The sequence below is a fragment of the Gopherus flavomarginatus genome, chromosome 2, assembly GCF_025201925.1.
Source record: "Gopherus flavomarginatus isolate rGopFla2 chromosome 2, rGopFla2.mat.asm, whole genome shotgun sequence".
Classification (NCBI taxonomy): domain Eukaryota; kingdom Metazoa; phylum Chordata; order Testudines; family Testudinidae; genus Gopherus; species Gopherus flavomarginatus.
In genome coordinates, this window is record NC_066618.1 from 255,158,250 (window position 1) to 255,181,466 (window position 23,217).

Genomic DNA, 23,217 nt, shown 5'->3' on the forward strand with positions numbered 1-23,217 from the left:
TTCCCTGGATCCCAGAGATTGGTACGCCGCTCTCGACATGAAGGACGCATACTTCCACATTGCGATCTTTCCCCCGCACAGGCGGTATCTTCGCTTTGTGGTAAATCAGGACCACTACCAGTTCACGGTCCTCCCCTTTGGGCTTTCCTCAGCCCCCCGGGTGTTCACCAAGTGTATGGCGGTCGTCGCCGCTGCCCTGCGCCACCGTCGTATCCATGTCTTCCCTTACCTCGACGACTGGCTCATTCGAGGCACATCGGAGGCGCAGGTGACCGGGCACATCACCGTCATCAGGGAGCTGTTTGCGAGCCTAGGTCTGACCATCAACCCAGACAAGTCCACTCTGGTGCCTACGCGGAGCATAGAGTTCATCGGGGCAGTGCTAGACTCCAACCTCGCAATGGCCAGCCTCCCCCGGCACCGATTCCAGCCATAGTGTCCATGGTCACAAGCCTGCAGGCCTTCCCGACCACGTCTGCTCGAACGTGCCTCGCTCTCCTGGGGCACATGGCCGCATGCACCTTCGTCACCAAACATGCAGGACTCCGCATGCGCCCGCTGCAGATCTGGCTCGCGTCAGTCTATCGACCGGGCAGGGACGCCATAGACGCAATCGTAATGATTCCACCGAACTTTCTCGGTTTCCTAGGCTGGTGGACAACGTCCTCCCAAGTGTGTGCGGGCCTACTGTTTCACGCCCCTCAGCCCTCAGTGTCCTTGACAACGGACGCGTCATCGCTGGGCTGGGATGTGCACCTGGGGACCCTGCGTACACAGGGTCTATGGTCACAGAGAGAGTTGACTCTTCACATCAATGTGCGGGAGCTGCGGGCAGTTCGCCTAGCATTCCAGACATTCCAATGCCATTTGCACAGCCGTTGTGTCGCGGTATTCACGGACAACACAACGGCCATGTATTACATCAACAAGCAGGGCGGGACCCGGTACTCCCCACTGTGTCAGGAAGCAATATGTCTGTGGGACTTTTGCATAGCCCACTCTATTCATCTAGTGGCCTCCTTTCTCCCGGGAGTGCGGAACACCCTTGCGGATCACCTGAGCAGATCCTTTCTGTCCCACGAATGGTCCATCCGTCCGGACGTCCTCTGTGTCGTTTTCCGGAGGTGGGGGTTTCCCCAGATAGATCTGTTCGCCTCCAGATCGAACAGGAAATGCCAGGTGTTCTGCTCTCTACAGGGTCGCTCCCCAGGCTTCCTGTCGGACGCGTTCCTCATTCCGTGGACGGGACGTCTTTGCTACGCCTTTCCACCCTTCCCTCTCGTCCACCGAGTCCTGATCAAGGTCCGGAGAGACAAGGCCCGCCTCATCCTGATCGCTCCGGCTTGGCCGCGGCAGCCTTGGTACACCATGCTGCTCGATCTGTCCCTGGCGAATCCAATTGCCCTACCTCTTTGGCCGGATCTGATCACATAGGACTTCGGCAGGATGCGCCATCTGGATCTACAGTCCCTCCATCTGTCTGCATGGCTCCTGGCTGGTTAAGCCAGTTCGAGTTGCGCTGTTCTGATGCAGTACAAGTGTTGTTGGGCAGCAGGAAGCCTTCCACGCGTTCAACCTGCCTAGCGAAATGGAAATGCTTCTGCTGCTGGTGCAACCAGCACGGCCACGACCCACTCTCCGTGCTAGTCCCCACCATTTTGGACTACGTGTGGTCTCTCAAGCAGCAGGGCTTGGCGATCTCCTCTCTGCACGTCCATCTCTCGGCTATATCCACCTTCCATCCAGGCGAGGCTGGCAAGTCCGTGTTTTCCCACCCTATGGTGTCAAGATTCATCAAAGGCCTGGAGCGACTATACCCTCAGGTCAAACGGCCTACCCCTACTTGGGACCTGAACCTGGTCTTGTCTAGGCTCATGGCGCCCCCCTCGAACCCTTAGCCACATGCTCGCTACTGTACCTGTCCTGGAAAGTGGCCTTCCTAGTCGCTATCACGTCGGCTCGGCGAGTCTCGGAGCTTCGGGCTCTGACCGTGGACCCTCCGTATAGGGTGTTCCATAAGGACAATGTACAGCTGCGACCGCACCCGGCGTTCCTCCCTAAGGTCGTCTCCGCCTTCCATATTAACCAAGACGTCTTCCTGCCAGTCTTTTACCCAAAGACGCATTCATCCCGAAGATAGCAACAGCTCCATTCCTTGGATGTCCGAAGGGCTCTCACGTTCTATATTGAGAGAACTAAACCCTTCTGACGCTCACCACAATTGTTTGTGGCAGTAGCGGAACGCATGAGAGGCATGGCAATCTCTTCCCAGCGTATTGCATCCTGGGTCACGTCCTGCATCAGGACATGTTACGACTTGACCCACGTGCCAACGGGGGCCCTTACCGCCCATTCTACCAGGGCTCAGGCTTCGTCGGCTGCGTTTTTGGCTCATGTCCCCATACAGGAAATCTACCGTGCGGCCACCTGGTCTTCTGTGCACACCTTTGCATCACACTATGCACTGGTCCAGCAAGCTAGAGACGATGCCGCTTTCGGCGCAGCGGTTTTACAGTCCGCAACGTCTCGCTCCGACCTCACCGCCTAGGTAAGGCTTGGGAATCACCTAATTGGAATGGATATGAGCAAGCACTCGAAGAAGAAAAGACGATTACTCCCCTTTGTAACCGTTGTTCTTCGAGATGTGTTGCTCATATCCATTCCACACCCGCTCTCCTTCCCCACTGTCGGAGTAGCCGGCAAGAAGGAACTGAGGAGCGGGCGGGCCAGCAGGGGTATATATCAGGTGCCATACCGGCGCCACTCCAGGGGGCGACCTGCTGGCCCACTGAGTGTTGCTAGGGTAAAAAGTCTCCGAACGTGCACGCAGCGCACACACCTAATTGGAATGGATATGAGCAACACATCTCGAAGAACAACAGTTACAAAGGTGAGTAACCGTCTTTTTGCAAGCACCTACAAGATAATAGGATTATAAGACATAGCCAGCATGGATTTGTTGAAAACAAATCATGCCAAACCAACCTAATTTTCTTCGACAGTGTTACTGGGATAGTAGATAAGGGGAAAGCAGTAGACATGATCTATCTTGATTTTAGTAAGGCTTTTGATACAGTTCCACGTGACATTCTCATAAGTAAACTAGGGAAATGTGGTCTAGATGAAGTTACTATAACATAGGTGCACACCTGGTTGAAAGACTGTTCTCAAAGAGTAGCTATCAATGGTTCACTGTCAAACTAGGAAGACGTATCTAAGTGGGAACCCACAGAGGTCAGTCCTGGGTCCAGTACTATTCAATATTTTCATTAATGACTTGAATAATGGGGTGAAGCATATGCTTATAACATTTGCAAATGACACCAAGCTGAGAGGGGTTTCAGGCACTTCAGAGGACAAGATTATAATTCAAAATAATCTTGACAAATTGGACAGTTAGTCTGAAATCAACAAGATGAAAGTCAGTAAAGACAAGTGCAAAGTACTACACTTGTGAAGGAAAAACAAATGCACAACTGAAAAACTGGCTAGGTGTCGAACCTCTGAAAAGGATTTGGGGAAATGGATCACAAATTGAATATGAGTCAACAATGTCATGCAGTTGTGAAAAAGCTAATATCATTCTGGGGTGTATTAATAAGGGTGTCGTGTAAAACACGAGAGGAATTGTCCCCCTGTACTCACTGGTAAGGCCTCAGTTGGAATACTATGTCCAGGTCTGGGCTCCACACTTCAGGAAAGATGGGGACAAAGTGGAGAGAGTCCAGAGGAGAGCAGCAAGGATGATAAAAGATTTAGAAAACATGACCTACGAGGAAAGGTGAATAAAACTGGGCATGCTTAGATTTGAGAAAAGAAGGCTGAGGGGGGTTCTTCAAATATATTAAGGGCTGTTGAGAATCAATTGTTCTCCCTGCCCACTGAAGGTAGGAGAAGTAATGGGTTTATAATCTGTAGCAGCCTACCAGTCATAGAGAGGAAAGGAAAGGGGGATCCCTTCTTCTGGCCTTCAAACACCCCCCCCCCCAACCTCTCCAAGCTCATCATCAGAAGCAAGCTTCCTCCCCATAGACCAGGACCAACCAACTCAAAGTGGTTTCAGACCCTGCCAGAACAACAGATGCAAAACCTGATGACGTATTTCCACTGTTACAATGATCAGCACCCCTCACACACACCTTTCAAGATCCATGCATCCTGCACATGTCTATCACAACACGTGGTATACCTCAAACCAGTGCACTGAATGCCCCAATAGCAATTGTGTGGGTGAAACCAGATAATCACTATGCGCTTGAATGAACTCACACAGGAAAATGATAAAAGACAAAAACACCACATCACTTCTGGATGTACATTTGTCTCATTGTACATCTGGCCTATCAGTCCCAATCTTCAAAAGAAACCTGCACAACATTTTCAAAAGATGAGCCTGGGGGCTTTAATTCATAACTTAGCTAGATACTAAAAATAAGGATGGAACAGAAACACTGTATTTATGGCTTATTACAACAATCTGCTGCAACTCACTAATAATGCCCCCCTTCCCACCAGCTACTTCCCCTCTGCCCTTCCTTTCCTTCTTATGACTAGAGGGGTGTTAATGGGCCACTACCTTGAATGGTCCTTTGAAATATGTGTTAAGTAGTTAAGGTAAAAAATCTATTCCACCTTGTATTTAGCAGTAATGCTGAATTAGTCTCCCAGACCTGCAGAAGAGTTCTGTATACGCTCAAAAGCTAGTCTCTCTCACCAGCAGAAGTTGGTCCAATAAAAGATATTACCTCACTATAGGTGACGCATGGGGGGCATGCAGGGTCCAGTGCCCTCTCCCTCACCTCCTGATTTCTGCTCGCCCTGCAGGGGAGGAAGAGGGCTCTGTCCTTCTTCCGCCATGCCTGCCCCCTGGCACATTTGACCCTGTCCCTGGCAGCCGAGCCTGGGCAGGGAGTAGAAGGAAAGGGACCAGCTGCTTCTCATGCCAGCTGAGGGTGGCCGCTATTGTGTGCAATGTGGCAACTGCCTATGAGAAGCCAGCTGGTGAGCAGCCCACCTCCTCCGTTCCCCGCCTGGGCCTAGCTGCCGGGAACGGGCCGAGCAAGCCAAAGTTGCACCCTGGCACATTTCCGAAAAGTGGCTGAGTCCTGCTCCTTGCCAAGGCCCGGCTGCCATGGAGAGCAGTCAAGCAAGCTGGGAGGAGGGGAAGGCACAGTGAGAAAAGGTCAGAGCCCCCTACAGGTACCTCTGGTGGGGTGGGGAGAGCACAGGGGTCCTGGGCTGGGCGCAGGGCTGGGGGTTCTGGGGAAGACACCGGGAGCAGGTTCCCTAGCTTCTGCTCAGCCAGAGGTAAGGGCATTGTCTGCACCCTGTACCTCCCCTACTGAGTGAGCTCCATGGAGAGCTATGAGTTTTCCCAGGCTGGGTCTGGCCCCAGCTGGTCCCAGAGGCACGTGCTTCCCGCTTCTATGACTCCAGCCCCACAGGAGCCGGCAGATTGGCTGCCCTGGGCCAGGGAGGTGGGGCTTGAAGTTTCTCCCAGAGACAACACGTGTCTCCCCCACCCCTTTTATTTTGTGCCCCCTAGTATCAGGAGGCACAAGACTACTTTTCTCTCTAATATCCTGGAACCAACGTGGCTACAATAACACTGCATAAAACAATGGAAGATATCAAATTCTGCCATCTGAAACGAAAACTCCACAACATAAAGAAAAAGGAAGCAAAACTTAACAGTGACATCTACTTCCTGAGCAAATGCAAGAAACAAAACATCATCCCAAGAGGTCTCACCATCTATAACCCTCTGACCACTACATACAACTCCAATTATGCTGAACAGCTCTCCAGATGGACTTCAGAAAAACTGAGGAACCACTTACTGCACCTCACATATTCTGGAAGGGACCAGCTTGAACAAGAAATCATGACATGCTCCCACACACTGGAAGAAAAAAATCAGGAAAGTTACCTGGAAATCATACAAGAAATCCAAAAAACTATATATATAGAAAAAATTCCCTGACGAGAGCCATCCAAAACAAAAACAAAAAACTGAACCAACTACAACTACTCCACAACCCACAGAACACCAACCTCCAGGAGAAATTATGGCACCAGTACCTATGACATGGACATTACATAAAACCTAAACCTCATCAGTTTATCAATACTACCCCTAATTGGAGATGAATTATCTGTACTCTCTAAGGGATTGAACATCTGCCCTACCACAGAACCTGATTCCATACTAGCATGTGGAAAACTAGGAGAATTCTTCCCCTGGCTCCACCTGAAAGAATTCTTTCACAACAGTGATGACACCACTCACAAGTACATGTCCCATCGACAGTCATAAGAAAAAAGAATCATACATAGGCACCAACTTACTCAGATCCCGGGGGGTGCTCGACCCCCCACTCTGCCCCAGGCCCTGCCCCCATTCCACCCATCTGCCAAACCCTCCCCTTGCCTCTTCTCACTTCCTGCCCCCACTCCTACTCCTCTCCCCCAGCATCTCATGCACACTGCTGAACAGCTGATCACAGTGGGCAGGAGGTACTGGGAGGGACGGGGAGGTGCTGATCCATGGGGCTGCTGGTGGGTGCTGAGTACTCACTAGTTTTTTCCATGGGTGCTCCAGGGCTAGACCACCCACAGAGTCAATGCCTATGGAATCATCTGATTGGACAACAAATAGTGGATGAAACCATGCTCTTGATCATTATTTTGTTTGCATCAGGAAGAAAATTGACTGAAATTCTTAACAAACACCATATCCGCCACAATCTCTCCACCACTGAGAGGACAGTATACAGTCCCTGAAATCCAGCTACCAGACAGTGATCCAACCAGCAGCCAAAAGGGGTGCCATCGTAATCCTCAGCTGTGATGACTACATTTATAAGGCCAACCGACAACACTCTGACACCACCACCTACATAAAGAACTCAAAGAAGACCCCTCAGTACAATTTACCCAGGAAGTTAAGGATATCATCAAATCCTTTCCCAAACAACTCAAAGAGAAACTCTACAAACTCATCTCCCAGGAATGCACTCCAGGGACCTTCTACATGCTTCCCAAGATACACAGACAAAGGAACCCATGCAGACTCATCATATCTGGCTGCAGCACTTTTATTGAAACAATATCAGGACTCAGAGAAACCATCCTTAAACCACTAACCACACAAAGGGAGAGGTTCCTCCAGGACACAACTGACTTCCTCCACAAACTCCGCAACATTAACAACCTCCCTCAGAACACCATCCTTGTCCCCATGGATGTCGCCTTCCTTTACATCAACATCCCTCACAATGTCGGCATAGCTGCCTACCTCAAATATTTACAACAATTGACAACCCACCCCAAACACATGGGAGAACAGCCATGGATACTAGGATGGCTTCCCAATACGCCAACCTCTTTATGGGCCACCTTGAAGAAGAATTTCTGGACAAACGTACCACTATACCAATGATATACCTGAGATACATTGATGATATTTTGATCCTCTGGACAGATGACTTAAACTCCCTCATGGATTTCAACCTCAACATCAAGAACCACTATCCATCCATTAAACTCTCACTGGAACACTCTCACACCAGTGTCAACTTCCCAAACACCATGATTAGCTTCGACAATGGAACACTATAGACATTTATATACAAGAAATGCATGGATCACCACATCTACCTTCATAGATCCAGTAACCACCCCAAACGCACCAAGAAATTTGTTATCTCCAGCAAGACTCTCAGATACCACAGAATATGCTCTGAGGAGAAAGTACGAGATATACACCTTAACACACACAAACCTGCATTCACCAAAAAAGGACACTCCACCAGAGAAGTAAATCAGAACATGAAACAGGCAACCTAAATACCCCTAGAGACCTTGCTTCAATACAGAAATAAAGCCTCTCCTACTGCCCATTCCTAGATTTCACCTACCATCCCACACTGGAACCCATACAGAGTGTCATCAAACAACTACATTACATATTCGATGTGGACTCAAAAGCTTGTCTATCTCATCAGCAGAAGTTGGTCCCATAAATGATATTACCTCACCCATTTGCCTCTTAATTCTGGGAGCAACACAGCTACAACAACACTGCATACATGGAATGTGTTATTGTTAAGGTTTGAAGAATGCTGTGGTTAAATTATAAGCCTCTGATATCTCTCTCAAAGTGGCTCGCCAAAGACATCTTTGAGGTTTCTATGTCTTCTTTGTTGAACTTTTCAACAATCCAGAAATCAGAATGTCCAGCAGAGTATCAACAAAATTGCTTTTCTAAAAGAGTCAACATAAACCTTGGAAAGGGTGATTGACATGTGAGAAGATGATTGCTTTGGCTCATACACTCCAGCTTTGTGGTCTCTTGTTACAACTAAGATGAAGAATATCATTCTGTCAAAGGAGGGTTTTAAGTGCGCTCACCAGCTTTCCTAAAATCAAATACTTTCGTTCCTTCCACTGTCTTTTAGATTGCACTAGCTCTAACGTCCTCAGTAGCAGGAGGCTTTGGTGTCAGACGTCTTATCAAATAGATAGTCTGGCGAAAAGATTCAGAGACTACACAGACATCACTAGTGGAGAAAGGCATTTAAAGTATCTTAGTAAGTGAATTATTTATTACCTTAGTGCCCGGAAGTCCCAGTCAGGGTTGGATCCCACTGCACTTGGTTCTGTACTAACAGAGAAGTAGATATTGGTCCCTTTTCTGAAGACCTGGGGATTACAGCGGATGAGAAGCTGGATATGAGTCAGCAGTGTACTCTTGTTGTCAAGAAGGCTAATGGCATATTGCGCTGCATTAGTAGGAGCATTGCCAGAAGATCAAGGGAAGTGATTATTCCCCTCTATTTGGCACTGATGATGCCACATTTGGAGTATTGTGTCCAGTTTTGGGCCCCCCAATACAGAAAGGATATGGACAAATTGGAGAGAGTCCAGTGGAGGGGAATGAAAATGATCAGGGGGCTGGGGCACATAACTTACGAGGAGAGGCTGAGGGAGCTGGGTTTGTTTAGTCTGCAGAAGAGAAGAGTGAGGGGGGTCTTCAACTATCTGAAGGGGGGTTCCAAAGAGGGTGGAGCTCAGCTGTTCTCAGTTGTGGCAGATGACAGAACAAGGAGCAATGGTCTCAAGCTGCAGTGAGGGAGGTCTAGGTTGGATATTAGGAAATATTTCACTAGGAGGGTGGTGAAGCACTAGAATGGGTTACCTAGGGAGATGGTGGAATCTCCATCCTTAGAGGTTTTTAAGGCCCGGCTTGACAAAGTCCTGGCTGGGATGATTTAGTTGGTGTTGGTCCTGCTTTGAGCAGGGGGTTGGACTAGATGACCTCCTGAGGTCTCTTCCAATCCTAATATTCTATGATTTTACGACCCTGACAGTTGTTGAGGGGGGTACACATACTAATGTAGCATTAGGATCCAGCATTTAAATGAGACCTGCATCATCTGGGTAATAAAAATCAATTGTGCCCATAGTTCTCAACAGTGTTTGGTTTTGTATCCCCGAGCATAGACTTTGTATGGATTGGCTGATTTTTCTCCTTCGCTTTTTCTTTGGTCTCTGCCCTTGAATCTAAAGCATTCTCTCCACTGAGCATGTGCAGAACAGGCAGTATCAGTGTGTTTCCCTACACTGTCCCACCAGTGGATCTTAGTCATGTTATAAAGGAACCATTTGTCTCAGAATGAGATTGTACTCTCAATTCCATTTCCCTTATATCCCTGCTAATACCGTTTATAAGTAGCTGAAAGCCTGTTTTGCTTCCATTTGTCCAGCAAATGTTTAGATTAATGAGGGTCTCAGTGATGTCCAGAGCTGAAATACAAATTTCTGGACAAAACTATGGGTTTAAAAGCTTTGAATGAACAAACTAAGATCATGGCTTACAAAATTGGTAAGTGTATGAGTTATTACAACCTGTGGAGACTTTTGTAGCTGTCATAAGTGTGGTAAAGTGAGGTGAGATGTTAGCAACATTGTAGCATTGAGGCTTTGAGAAATTTACAAATTGAAGTGCAAGTGGTTTGGTCTGACAAGCAGTAAAGATTAAGCCATGGCTGAATGGGCTCTGTTTGATTCAGTCTGTATTTAAAGTTCAAAGTTGCTGGATTAGCCTTTTCATGTGTAATAAAAACAGCCTGGTAAATAGGTTTTGACTTTTTGTTTTCCCTGGTGATATTCTGTATAAATTCATGCACAGTAATTTGTGTAAGTTTTAATTTTAAGATATGTCTAGAATTTATCAGTATTTGGTTTCAAGGAATAAGCTACCTCTTTGCTATTTGCTCAAAAGAGGTATCACCTAAGAAAGACAGCAGATTCTTTTGTTGTAATTTGGCACTTTAAAGAATTGGAAGGAAAACACTTTGCTCAGCAAAGTATTACAACATTCCACATTGTGTAAAGCATAACTGTATAAAATGTGATTTATATTTGACAATAAAGGGACAAATCCTGAAGTCTTTACTCAGGCAAAAACTTCCATTATTAGATCCAAAGTACTGAATTGCATCTGGCATTTCTGAACTAACTGCTGTAGCATCAGCCATTTTTTTGAAGAGAAAAGACATTGTTAACACTGGTCGTGTGATTGTAATATGGTCTGTTCTTGCCACAAACTTGAACAGCTAGTATTGCAATTAATCAGAGATACATGCAGCTGTGGAGAAAAAGGTATATCCCTGAGGTTGTAAACTCATTTCCATCTTTCTGTGAGACGTTATATAAGACTAGATGCCACTCTTTGCTCAAAGTTCCCTCAACTATACCAATATTTACTGAGTGCCCCCAGGAGACAGGCATTCAGTACATTTATTCATTTAATACTTTGTTTTTATTTTAAGTCTGTGGTTTGTATTCCTGTTCTGATGCTTGCTTCCATTCTCATGTGAATTCCCAGCATGAGCTATATTTAAGATGTTCTGTCAACCACAGAAATCCACTGGAACATGGCATGGGGCCTGTCACATTTAAATGTCATTGTCTTAGTACGCTCTACAATTTTGAAAAAACTTTTTAAATGTTATCATAGTCAACTGTCAAAGAGCATGCCTTCCCTGCAGTGCCCGGTGTTGGCCAGTATGATTCTGCTGAGTCCTGCCTCCATTTCCCTTACCCTTAAGGTACCCTTAAAAAGTCCACACAGTCCAGATATTCAAGCCGTTCCCCTTTCTGGGGTCCACTATATTAAGTTCTGCACAAAGTGTTTCAAAAGAAAATTGAAACTTACAAAGTCTTCATGTCAGTTTTCATCTGGGCCAAGCCCCTCTGTGGCATGGCCCACTTGCTCTGGCAACACATGGGGTGGCATGTGGGGTCATGTGCCCCTCCCAGATTTCTGCCAGGGTTTGCTGGCCCCATTCAGTTGCATGGTGCGGCCGGGCCCCCTCCCTGCATGGTAGCTGCCGGTACCGGCAAGCTGCGTCCCACGGGGAGAGGCAGGAGCAACAGCTGGTTGCTGCTTTCTGGGAGGGGAGACTGAGGGTAAGGGGGTGGGGGTGACTTAAGCTCTTCCAGGGGTGGCCGAACTTTTAAATTGTGCCCCCCCACACACACTATCAGCAGGTATGGGTTGTCTCTGCTTCTGCCTCTGCTCAAGTCCACAAACTACTCAGAGACCTTTGTGCTGATAAAACACCCAGTGCAGTTTACTTACAATGTTGATTCCCACCATTCTTGTAACCATACAGCCTTACTCCTGCAGACTTAGGGAGCCTTCAGTTCTTCGAGATGTGTGTCCCTATGGGTGCTCCCCTACCCATCCTCCTCCCCTCTGCTTTGGAGCCAAAAACATGTTGCAGCAGAGAGGGAACTGAGGACGGTTGGACCGCACAGCACTATATATATGTCTGGCACACCGCGTTATGTGGGGAGGTACGCATGTGCGGTCCGATGAGCACGGCTGCTGAAGATCTCTGATCCAAGGTGCAGGGGGTGCTGCCACACCTACAAGTTGAGCACCCATAGGGACACACATTTTGAAGAACCTCAGTTACTGCACGGGGTAAATAACCTTCTCCTGAGGCAAGCAGGGAAGAACAATCTCTCTCTCTGTCTCTCTCTGCTCCTCCCCTCTTATTTCTTTCTTGTGCCTTTTTGTATCCCCCACCCCCCACCCCCACTCAGGGCTTGTCTACATCAGAAAGTTGCAGCGCTGGTGAGGGAGTTACAGCGCTGCAACTTAGGAGGTGTACACATCTGCAGGGCACCACCAGCGCTGCAACTCCCTGTTTGCAGCGCTGGCCGTACTCCCGTTTTGTCTCGGGTGTAGAGGATCCAGCGCTGGTGATCCAGCGCTGGTAATCAAGTATAGTCACTTACCAGCGCTTTTCTTGACCTCCGTGGAATAAGCAGGTATCCCAGCATACCTGAGGAAGCCTCTGGTAATCAAGCTGGTCTCCTTCCCCGGTTTGCTCTCGCGTTCCCCGAACCCCGAGCAAGCAGGTCTCCTTCCCTGAGGTTTGCTGGGTGGTTCCGGGAAGGCGAGAGCAAACCGGGGAAGGAGACCAGCTTCGCCGCGGTTTGCTCTCGCGTTCCGCGAACCACCCTGCAAACCGCAGGGAAGGAGACCTGCTTGTTCGGGGAACGCGAGAGCAAACCGCGGCGAAGCTGGTCTCCTTCCCCGGTTTGCTCTCGCGTTCGCCGAACCCCCGAGCAAGCAGGTCTCCTTCCCTGCGGTTTGCAGGGTGGTTCGCGGAACGCGAGAGCAAACCGGGGAAGGAGACCAGCTTCGCCGCGGTTTGCTCTCGCGTTCCCCGAACAAGCAGGTCTCCTTCCCTGCGGTTTGCAGGGTGGTTCGCGGAACGCGAGAGCAAACCGCGGCGAAGCTGGTCTCCTTCCCCGGTTTGCTCTCGCCTTCCCCAAAACCCCTTGAAGCCGCCCAACAGCGCTGCAGTGTGGCCACATCTAACACCACTTGCAGCGCTGGTTGCTGTAAGTGTGGCCACTCTGCAGCGCTGGCCCTATACAGCTGTACTAATACAGCTGTAACAACCAGCGCTGCAAAATTTTAGATGTAGACATGGCCTCAGTTAGGCACAGCTCTTCTTAACAATGTCTGTTCTGCAGTGTTTAATTGGAGCTGCAATAACGAGAGTGCTGGCTCAGCTGTTATTGCCCAGCACTCTGTCACCGCCCCACCCCCTTACCTGACAGTAAGATTTTTCTTTCCCCATGCTTTACCTCGCTTAGCAGAGGTGCCACCCTGCAGGAGTCTCTCCCTGTCCCTAGGCTGATCATCTGGTCATTCTTGTGGGGATCTGCTCATTCTCCATCCACAGAAATCGCACTTTGTGAGGGGAGAGACCTCCCTAGCTCCATCTCAGCCCACAAGTCTTCACACCATGGGCACCCTGGGGATTCCTCCCTTATTCTCCCCATTTATATCTGGCAAAGCATTGAGGTTGCTTCCTTTATCCTCCTGTCCGGTTAGGGTCTCCGGTTCTCCCAACCCTCCAAACTGTGCCTGGGTTTCTTCTCCTTGGGGATGTGTTGCAGAGGTTCCATCAGTCCCTCAGCCTCTACTGAGGAGCTTGTGCTTTCTTAATTCCCATCCCCTCCACCTTCAATTGCCTAGGGAAGTCTCCTTTCCTTCTGACTTGGGTGCTGTTGACTAGGGGCTGATACGGTTTCTCCTATGGACTCAGTTTTTTCTCTTATGAACATAGAATGTGTCCATGTGAGTAGTTGCTCCTGAAATCATCCAGTGAGCCTTTGCCAGCTCGCTCTGGACAAGGAAGCAAGCTGAGGCTGTATCCACAAGGTCCCTCTAGAGTTTCCTCCTTGTCCCATCCCAGCCACAAAACTCAACAAAACCACAGTCCATATACAGGCAGTCCCTTTTTGTATGTCCCTATCATCCACACTGATAGCATGTAATGGGATAAGCCCCAGCCGGAAGTCCTTGGGGTTCTTACTTCTTGCTCTCTACACCCTTTCCTGCTGTGGGTTCTCCAGTCTTCCTCCCAAGCTCTAGACCCATAACTGCTTGTCCTTCTTTCCCAGAAAAGTCTGCCTCTGTGTATTCCTCAGTCAATTTCACAGCCACATCCACTGTACCTGGTGGATGCTGTCTAACCCATGCTTATAGGTTCTTAGGGAGGCCTTGAAGGAACTGTTCTAGCACTAGGGCATCCATTATTTCCCCCACTGTTTGGGTGTCTGGTCTTAACCAGTGGGTGGCCAGTCCATCAAGCCTTGGGTGAATGCCTGGTCCTGTAAACCCCCAGTCCAGAACTTTTGGCAGTACTTCTCAGTGGACAGACTCACCTGATCTAGGATGGCTGCCCTCATCACCTCATAATTCCTGGCCTGCTACTCACTCATAGCCATACAGGCCTCTTGGGCTTCCTCTGCCAGATAGGGAGCCAGCCGCAGAGCCCCGTGGACCTATCCCAGCCTGCACCCATAGCTATCCTCTCCAAAGTGCCCAGAAATGCATCAGGGTCATCTGCAGGGCCAGTCTTATGTAGTCCTATGCCCTGTGTCCAGGCACTATCCCCCATATGGGACTCACCACCTTCTGTAGGAGTTACTGCTGCACATTGGTTTATTCCCTTTTGAAATCTTGCAAGCTTTTCTGTTGCTCTGCCTGCCAGGTAAGCAAAGCCTGCCTCTCCATGTTGGTGGGATTGTTCAAATCTTTGCAGGGTCTTCTGCAGTTCTTACTGTTTTACCAGCCATTGCAGGGTCTCCTCCATCATCCAGGCCTCCAAACCCTTGTGCTGGCTAAGATCCCAGACAAGTCCCCACATGTGGCAGGCTCACTCGCTCCTGCCTCTGCTCAAGTCCACAAACCTCTGAGAAACTTTCATGTTGATAAAACACCTGGAGCAGTTTATTTACAATGTTGATTCCCACCACCCTTGTACAACATTCCGCCTTAGTCCCACAGACTTTGGGAGCCTTCAGCCCCAGAGGCAAGCAGGGAAAATCAATCTCTCTCTTCCTCTCTCTACTTCTTTTTTTTTTTTTTTTTTTGCCTAATGGCTTAATTATCCTTCCGGCTCTCCTCCACCCCGCAATTAGGTAGGTACAGCTCTTCTTAACAAGGTCTGTTCTGCAGTGTTTAATTGAAGCTCAGTGACCAGAAAGCTGGCTCATCTGTTATTGTCCATCATTCTCTCCCACCCTCCTCCCTGAGGGTCTATCCTTTCTTTAGAAATGTGTTTATTTCATCCTAATCCCAAACTGGGCACAGCTCTTCCTTGCTGAGGGTCTGTCATCCTGCTCTCTTGGCACTTCTTCCCGGGAATTTGGCCTTCTCCACAGGCTTCCTTTCTGATGCTTGTTAACTCCTTGGCCCTGAAGGAATCCTCTTATTTCCTGCAGTGTCTTCAGGTATCGGCTTAGCTCATCTACAGATGTCTTCCCCTTTATAAGTTCCCGCTGCCTTTCCTTGAGCCCAGTTGGGCAGCAGGTAACCAGTCCAGGTGCCCTTGGACTCTGATCCCTTTATTGAAGGAACCAATTAAATGTGGCAACAATGTATTACAAGTTTTGCATGCCAGTGAAATATACTTTTGAAAAAAGATGTTAACAATCTCTGACCCCTCCTGGCTCGATCCATGCTCCAGCAAACTTCTATAGTAATTGTGATGCGAGCAACATAACACTTTCTGGGGTTTCATAACAGAGCAGAACTGTTGGACCTACTTTAAGAATGAAAACAAAGCCAATTCTGAGGTGAAAATCTTCAGCCGAGGCCTCTACTTCTGAGTGTGTAAAATTCCTTGTTGACATTACTGTGTCTGTGTAAATATATGTGCACTTTTGAACAATGTCTACACTTGCATGCACACAAATAAATGAGTAAATGCTGATGCAAATTCTAGCACTTGGCTCCTATCTAGTATGCATGTGTAACTGACAGGATAGTGTGGCTCCTTTTAGAGTACCACTGTAGGAGTTTTTAAAGTGTGTTTATACCTGTGAAACCATGTTTGCACATGCTCACTTGGAAGTTACTAAGAGGCCTGGCTGAATAATTTGGCCTTTCATATGTAATGTTCTGACTCTCTCTCTCAGCCTGGCTGTTAGAAGTTTCCAACATATATTGCAATAGATGAGTAAGTTTTGTCAGAAGTTTTACAAATGACCTTTAATTATTAGTAACAATCATGTTTACGCATTCTGCTGATCGTTAAACCAGTTATAGAGTAAGATAAGTATTAATTTATAATTCCTTTCCTACTTCACTTTGAAATACAAGTTGAGTTCAGCCTGAATAACATTGCTACTGTAGCAACATATGTCATTACAAGAGCTTCAAAAATGGACTTCCATGACCCTTAAACTTATTAGAATGTCAGATCACTTGTGTTCTCTGAGGGAGAGGTAAAATTTTCATTGGTAATTCAGTCTTCCTCATTTGCCAGTTCAGAGATGTCTGGCTGCAATCTCTAGTTATCATTCTTGCTGGAACTTTAAACATATTTATTTCAAATTAAAAATAATCATACAGCTTTATGGAGAGCTTAAACTAACTGTGTCTTTTGTTTCCTTCCTTGAAGAGCATATGGGTTAGTACCTATGTATTTACAGTATGCTTTGCTGCTAACGTGGGACTATTGTATGGAGTTGTCTGCACTATAGTTATAGTGATTTTCCGCTTCCAAAGGTGAGACATTCTTTGTTCTTGAAATGTTCTAGAAACCAATCATTGTGACATATATTGCTCTACTCTCAGTATAGATGTACAATACACTGGGTTAAATAATGAAATCTCATTTTTTGTAACTAATAGAAAATTGTAGATATAAGATTATTTTTATAATGCCCTAACTACTAAGTGCAATAATGGCCTTGAAATGCACTGTGTGGCATGTCTTAATGCCCTTATAAAAAGGAATTTACACTTACAAATAAAAGGAAAACCCATCAGACCGGTGCATTTACTGGACATTAAAGAATTCTAAAGCAGTTTCATAACGTGAAATTATTTTATGATTTTTTAAAAATAATTACAAATCTCTAGAACACAAATCAAAGCTAGGGTAAGATCAGTAATAAGGTCAATATAAATTTCCTTCCATTAGAGCCTTTTTTTGCTCATTGAAAAGTGCAGGATGTCTGGCAAACCTTAGTTACTGAGTGTCATTATAAATCTCTAGATACTGTACTGAAGGAGGCGCCAGCTGACATTCTACACATTTTAAAATATTGTAATAAAAACCAATAGGAAAACCATTCCAGTGTCTAAAGAAAAAAAACCGCACACTGTAAATTCTGTGTACAAGTTCCAAAAAACAAACAAACAGTGAAAAAAACTACAAATAGCATATATTAATATGCATTATTTTCACAGTACAACTAAATAACTATGCTTAGGTTTTGAATAAAGGAAAATATTCTTTGAGGTCAGTGATCCTCCCAGTGCTGGTAAACCAATGATCTTGCAAGTTACCTACCCCATGTGACTGGTTGCCTGCATGCATGCAGAACTTCACTGAAGTTAAGTACAGTATAAAGGGCCTGGTTTAATGCATGTTGAAACTAATGAGGCTCCTGCTGGGTATAAGATCTGTCCTTCCAGAGTGATTTGCATGATGCAGGATCAGGGTGAAAATAGGTTAAAATACTCAGTGATTATAATTACAGTAGATGACTTCTGATTGAATTCATCAGTGCAGTGTTGGCAGCCCCCTGTTTGAGATCCACTGATGACCAGCATTGTATAAGAGCTAGAAACTACTCATTAATGAACAGAGTGTACATGTTTGGAAAGTCCTGTTAGAAGGAAAAGGCCAAATTTGGATTTAAGTTACACCCCTGTGAGTGAGTGTTTGGGTTTCTACGGTGGGAATGGGTGAGTGATTTGGCCCAGAGTTTGGCCATGAGTCTGAATCAACACCAACTAAAGTCAATGGGAGTCTTTGCATTGACTTCAGTTGGCTTTGTATCAGGTCTCAGGTGATCATTGTAATAAGGATGATGAAAGGCATAAGAGCCTTAAAATGTTACTACAAAACTGAGCAGCATAAGATAATGTGTGGCATGCCATCCACTTGGGGAGAAAAGTGTGTAGTGACTACTGGTAGGAATGGCTAGAAACACCTACCAAAGTGATGAAAATACTGTAGATACTACACTGAGGAAGACGCACTGCTGTTCAGATGGGTGCCTCCAGAGCGTTGGAGGGAGCATGGTTTTATAAATCAAAATAAATTAAACACAGTAGAATCTATAGAAAGAGGTCATGCCATACAGAAGAGTGCAATCAACTTTTCCAAGTCTCGTCCAATCTCCCCTCTGGTTGCTCATGGTTTCCGTATGCTGAGACAACTATTGAAATATTTATATTTTGTCACACAAAGATGTCTCAGTTTTGCAGATAGCAAGTGAATGCCATTTATAACTCACCTCTCTGTAGTAACTTTAATTTTCCAGGCCAATATTTTTTCTCTTCCTCATGTTCATATTGTGCAGGTAAATGTAGGCTAACTAAATCCAGTGATGAGTAGTAAGCCATCACTTTTTCTTTTCAGGAATGTGGACATACATTACACACCTTGTTGAGGGCTATGCCTACAATGTGAGTTAGGGATGTTAGTTAGGGATGTGACTCCTCTCTGTGTGTACACATCCTTGCACTAGCTCTTAATGAGCTAGCATGAGTTAAGGGTGTCAAATAGTAAACAGTTAACTGGTGAGTATTAGTCTTACTGGTTAACCCAGCCTAACCATTAACCCCCAGCTCAGCCCCGGGCCAGCCGGAGCAGCCCCAGCCACACTGGCCGGCCAGCCGGAGCAGCAGCCCCAGGCTGCACTAGACGATCCCAATAGCAGCCCTGGGCCCTGCCAGCCAGCTGACCCCAAGAGCATCCCCAGGCCGTGCCAACCGGCACCCCAGCAGCAGCCCGAGCCCCCGCGGCCACTGGCTGGAGCAGCCCCATCCCCTCTCCCTTTAATCAGTTAACCAGTTAAACTATATAATTGTAATTGTTGTAACGGTTTACTTTTAAAATGATATTTACATCCCTAGCATGACTATAAATAGCAGTATACCTACAGTTGCGTGGGGAGCAGCAGCAGAGGCACAGCTGAGCCATACTGAGTACAAATTTGTCTGTAACTCGATGAGATCTAGTGTGTGTATGTGTACAGGAGCTTGCGAAGCAACCTCTTAGCTCAAAGTGTTGGCATTGCTTGCATGTTTAAGCAGGGAGTGTCTCTTACTCTGTTTGTATGGCACCTAGCACAACAAAGCCCAAGTTCTGATTGAGGTCTTTGGGTGGAACAATGATACAAATAATAAATACAGTCATGGGCACCAACTTTGTGATTTGGCAGGGCATGCTCCACCCCTGCTCTGTCCCAGGCCCTGCCCCCACTCCATCCCTTCCATCAAAGCCACACTCCCAGCCCGCCTCTTCCCCCTGCCCTGAGGGATGACTGGTGCCTCCCATACTGGCGGGGGCACAATCTAAAGGGGAGGTCAGGTCACGGATCCCCCCACCCAGTAACCCTGCCCCAAGGCCACCACGCTCTCCCACCCCACATTACCTGCAGGGGGAACGCTCTGTCCTCCCACTGCACCTAGCCACCCAGGCCGGAAGCAGGAGGGAGTCATTTCTACTGCTGGCCCCTCTCGGTCACTGCTCTGCAGCCCAGCAGCTGCCTGAGAGAGCCTGGTTGAGGAGACAGCTGCCCCCTGCCCGGCCTCAGCTCCTGGGGACCATGGCTGAGTGAGCCAGAAACATGCTGCGGGGAGGGAGTCTGTGGCTCTCTCACTCCCAGGCACCTGAAGCTGGGCTGTGTGTGGAAGCCACCTCCCCAGCCAGGCCCTCTCAGGCAGCTCCCAGCCCGCCATGCTGCACAACAGTGTCTGAACAGCTGATCTGCAGCAGGTGGGAGGCACTGTGAGGAAGGGGACGTGCTGATTGGCGGGACCACTGGTGGCAGGAGGTGCTGGGGGGGCAAGGAGGGACCCACCAGTGGATGCTAAGCACCCACAGTGTTTTTCTGTGGTTGCGCCAGCCCCAGAACACCCATGGAATCAGTGCCTATTAATATAGTTTCAGCGGCATAACAGGAGTAACAGTACATAAGTGAAGATTAATACTACTTTACAAAAAAGTCCCATTTTTCATAACTTTAATTTGAAAAATAAAGCTGCAGAAATTTTGAAGTTATATACTATAACAACTTTTCAGAATTTAAAGAGGCTACAGAACCAACCTAAACCTACCTAGCTGTTTAGCATTTGTACACTTGAAGGATATTTTCCCCAGTAACTGCCTGTCTTGATTTTTATAGAATGATTACAATATGAAATGTACTTTAAACATGCAAAAATATATATAGCAATTCTATTGTTAGAACACTGCAGCCTTCTGTTATATTTTAGACCTGTATCTCTACCTATCCATATTCAAGATTACTGTATTGATGATCTGCCTCACATCTTTTCTCCATGTGTTGATTACAGAGCAAAGACACTGAGTCTGAAAAATATGAAAGAAGTGGAATGTAAATTCAAAACAGAAGCTGATTGTGTAAGTGTACTCTTCCTCTATTCTTCTATCCTTTATTAATCTATAGCTTTTTATCTCCCTTAGTTTGTTACCAAGGTTATAAGAGTAAGTGCACTCAAAAAATGACAATTACATGGCCATTTCTAGAACCAGTGGAAATATATGCCATGGAAATCTTGTGCTTTGGGTCTCTTTATGGGTTTCAATTATGTGTGCAGAATATGAAGTTTCTGTAAAAAAATTAAGGGTTCTAGTCAATGGTTATCTTTGGTTCCATGGCTATGAAATTCTGTGAATTTCAATTTATGGAAGTTCATCTTCTGTTGGAGTTTGCCTGTCATGGGAAAAGCTGCCCGAGTCCCACAGGTTTTGGGGGATCTACTAGTGACGAGTGGTTTCCAGACAGTTACTACTTGTCTCTTTCCTTCTGTCTGATTTCCTTATTCCTCTGCAACCCTTTGACACTCTGTATGTGCACGAGCCCCTTCCCAGCCATGATTCAGTCCCATCAGCTCATCTAGAACCTGATTTTTCACAGTGCACCCACATTTGGTAGGGAAAGGAAGGCGGATTGCATGGAGCTGGCACAGACCCCTTTAAACACCTCTCAGCCAAGATCACCTTGGTCAGGATCCACTTGAGAGCTAGACGGAATGATCCTACCTCAAGAGACTGTTTTCTGAACTTGCATTCTCACCTGTCTTTTATCCTCCCAATCGCAGATTACAATTTTTTTGCTTCTTTTCCATTACAGTTATGATTACTTTGTATTACAGTAGTGCCTGTGGGCTCCAGGTCAGATCAGGGCTCCATTGTGCCAGGCACTCTACACATACATAATCAAAAACACTCTGCTCTAATAGACAGACCAAAAGTTAAAGGGGAAACAGAGGTGCAGTCAGGAGTGCTGTAACAATTTTTATAGAGTCAGTGCTTAGAGCCATTGAACCACTCTGTAAACCCTGTATATAATGGAAACCACTTCAAGCCAGAGGATGCGGCAGCACACCCCCCAGTTTGAGCACCTACGGGTGCAGTGACGTGCCCAAAATCAAACAGCACATCCGTGGCTGTGCTAGAAATACATCTAGTAAACCATTCTGCCTCTCAGTGTGGCATTTTCTGCTGTGTCCACATGACTTTTCAAATATTCATCCATCCAGTCTTCTTAATAGTTCAGTTAGCAACGTGCCTGCCAGTTATTACCTCGTTAGTGAAACTCTCCAATCCAAATTATTCATTTTTTGATATCTGAATTATGTCTTGAATCTGGGTTATCTTGGACTCAAAAGTTGAGAGTTTGCCTGAGAGGATTTACTGTTTGGCATGCTGAGACATTTTGAGTGACAAGGCTAAAAACAGTGGTAAGCAAGAGAGAGGAGGATTCTAAAATGCTAATTAAAAACAATGTTGTGATGCCTGTCCCAGTTGTTGATTATTAGATCAAATTTCAGTATTAAGAAAAAAAGTTAAAGGAACTTTGTTAGAGAGTTACATGACCTCAAATTTGATCTATATTTCTTTCTCTTAAAAGGAATTTTTTAAAATATTTTTCATCTCTTTTCTCCAACTTTCTGCTTTAGCTCTTTTTTCCTAAATCACCAAGAAAGATCAATGCCTGAGAACATACAATAACAAACCAGCCTACGCACTGTGGAGGGAGTAAAGTTTTAGTAAGGAAGCAGGTTTCTCAAGAGTTTATTACAGAAAACAAAGAGGAAAAATATTTTCAAGATTAAGAAAACTGCCTTGGCACATGCCTTTTAACTTAATTTAGAACTGCTGGGTTGCAGTTGTTCACGGTGAGTTTTTAAATTTGTGAATGCTGGAATTGTTGAGGCTCCCCTTGAAAATGACGACTTAGTGACAAACAGGATACCTAAACATGAAAATATGCAAATTTCATCATCTGTCATACTATCACGGTGCTGAGGATTTATAGAGGTTATTCCATCAATAAGCAAACAGAAACGTCAATATGGAAAATATTGAGAGAATACTTCCTAAAAAACGTATGTGAAACGTGTCACATCACAGACACTATTAGATCAAACTCTTGCCAAAATGTATGTGGTGCTGAGTAATGCCCGCAGGAGCTGTGGATGTCCTTAGGAAGCTAGTGAATAGGCTGCTTCAAACAGTTTTCTTTTCTCTTTGGGAAGGATACATTGTAAAGGAGCTCAGTTTTTCTCAGAATGATAGAGATCAGATTTTGAAATGCATCCAGAATGCAGCTAGAACTAAACCAGATCTAAAGTTGTCACAGTTCCCCTCAACCATATCCTGAGGAAAAGTTTGATTTTGACAGGGTCTCCTGGTTGGTATTCTTGGACTGGTGGGTTTGGGGCTGTAATGAAATGCTCAAATGTATTATACTGTTCAGCAACTGGGTGGTGCTTGTTTAAGCTAATCTCAGCCATTCTTCATCATCTGCCTATTGCGCTTCTGGCGTTTAGCACAGGTGCCAACTTTGCTTGGCACTGGTGGGTGCTCGCCCCCGACTCTACCCCCTCCTTGCCCCTATTGAACCCCTCCCCAAATCTCCACCCTGGCCCTGCCTCTTCCATGTCCTCATCACATTCCTCCTCCTCCCCATCCCTCCCACCGCTTGCTGCGCGAAACAGCTGTTTCGTGGCGCAAGCACTGGAAGGGAGGGGGGAGAAGCAGGACTCGGTGGTGCACTCAGGGTAGGAGGCGGAGCGGAGGTGTGCAGGGGCAGGGGTCGGGGAGCTGCCAGTGGGTGCAGAACACT

General features: G+C 46.6%; 1 protein-coding gene across 1 annotated transcript in view; it reads left to right on the top strand.

Moving 5' to 3' along the window:
- SLC26A7 (solute carrier family 26 member 7) overlaps window positions 1-23,217 on the top strand; it is a 151,923-nt gene that overhangs the window by 84,712 nt on the left and 43,994 nt on the right. The window contains exons 11-12 of the mRNA XM_050941497.1: window positions 16,503-16,609; window positions 20,420-20,486. Coding sequence (XP_050797454.1) covers window positions 16,503-16,609; window positions 20,420-20,486 — 174 coding nt within the window. The remainder of the gene's footprint in view (window positions 1-16,502; window positions 16,610-20,419; window positions 20,487-23,217) is intronic.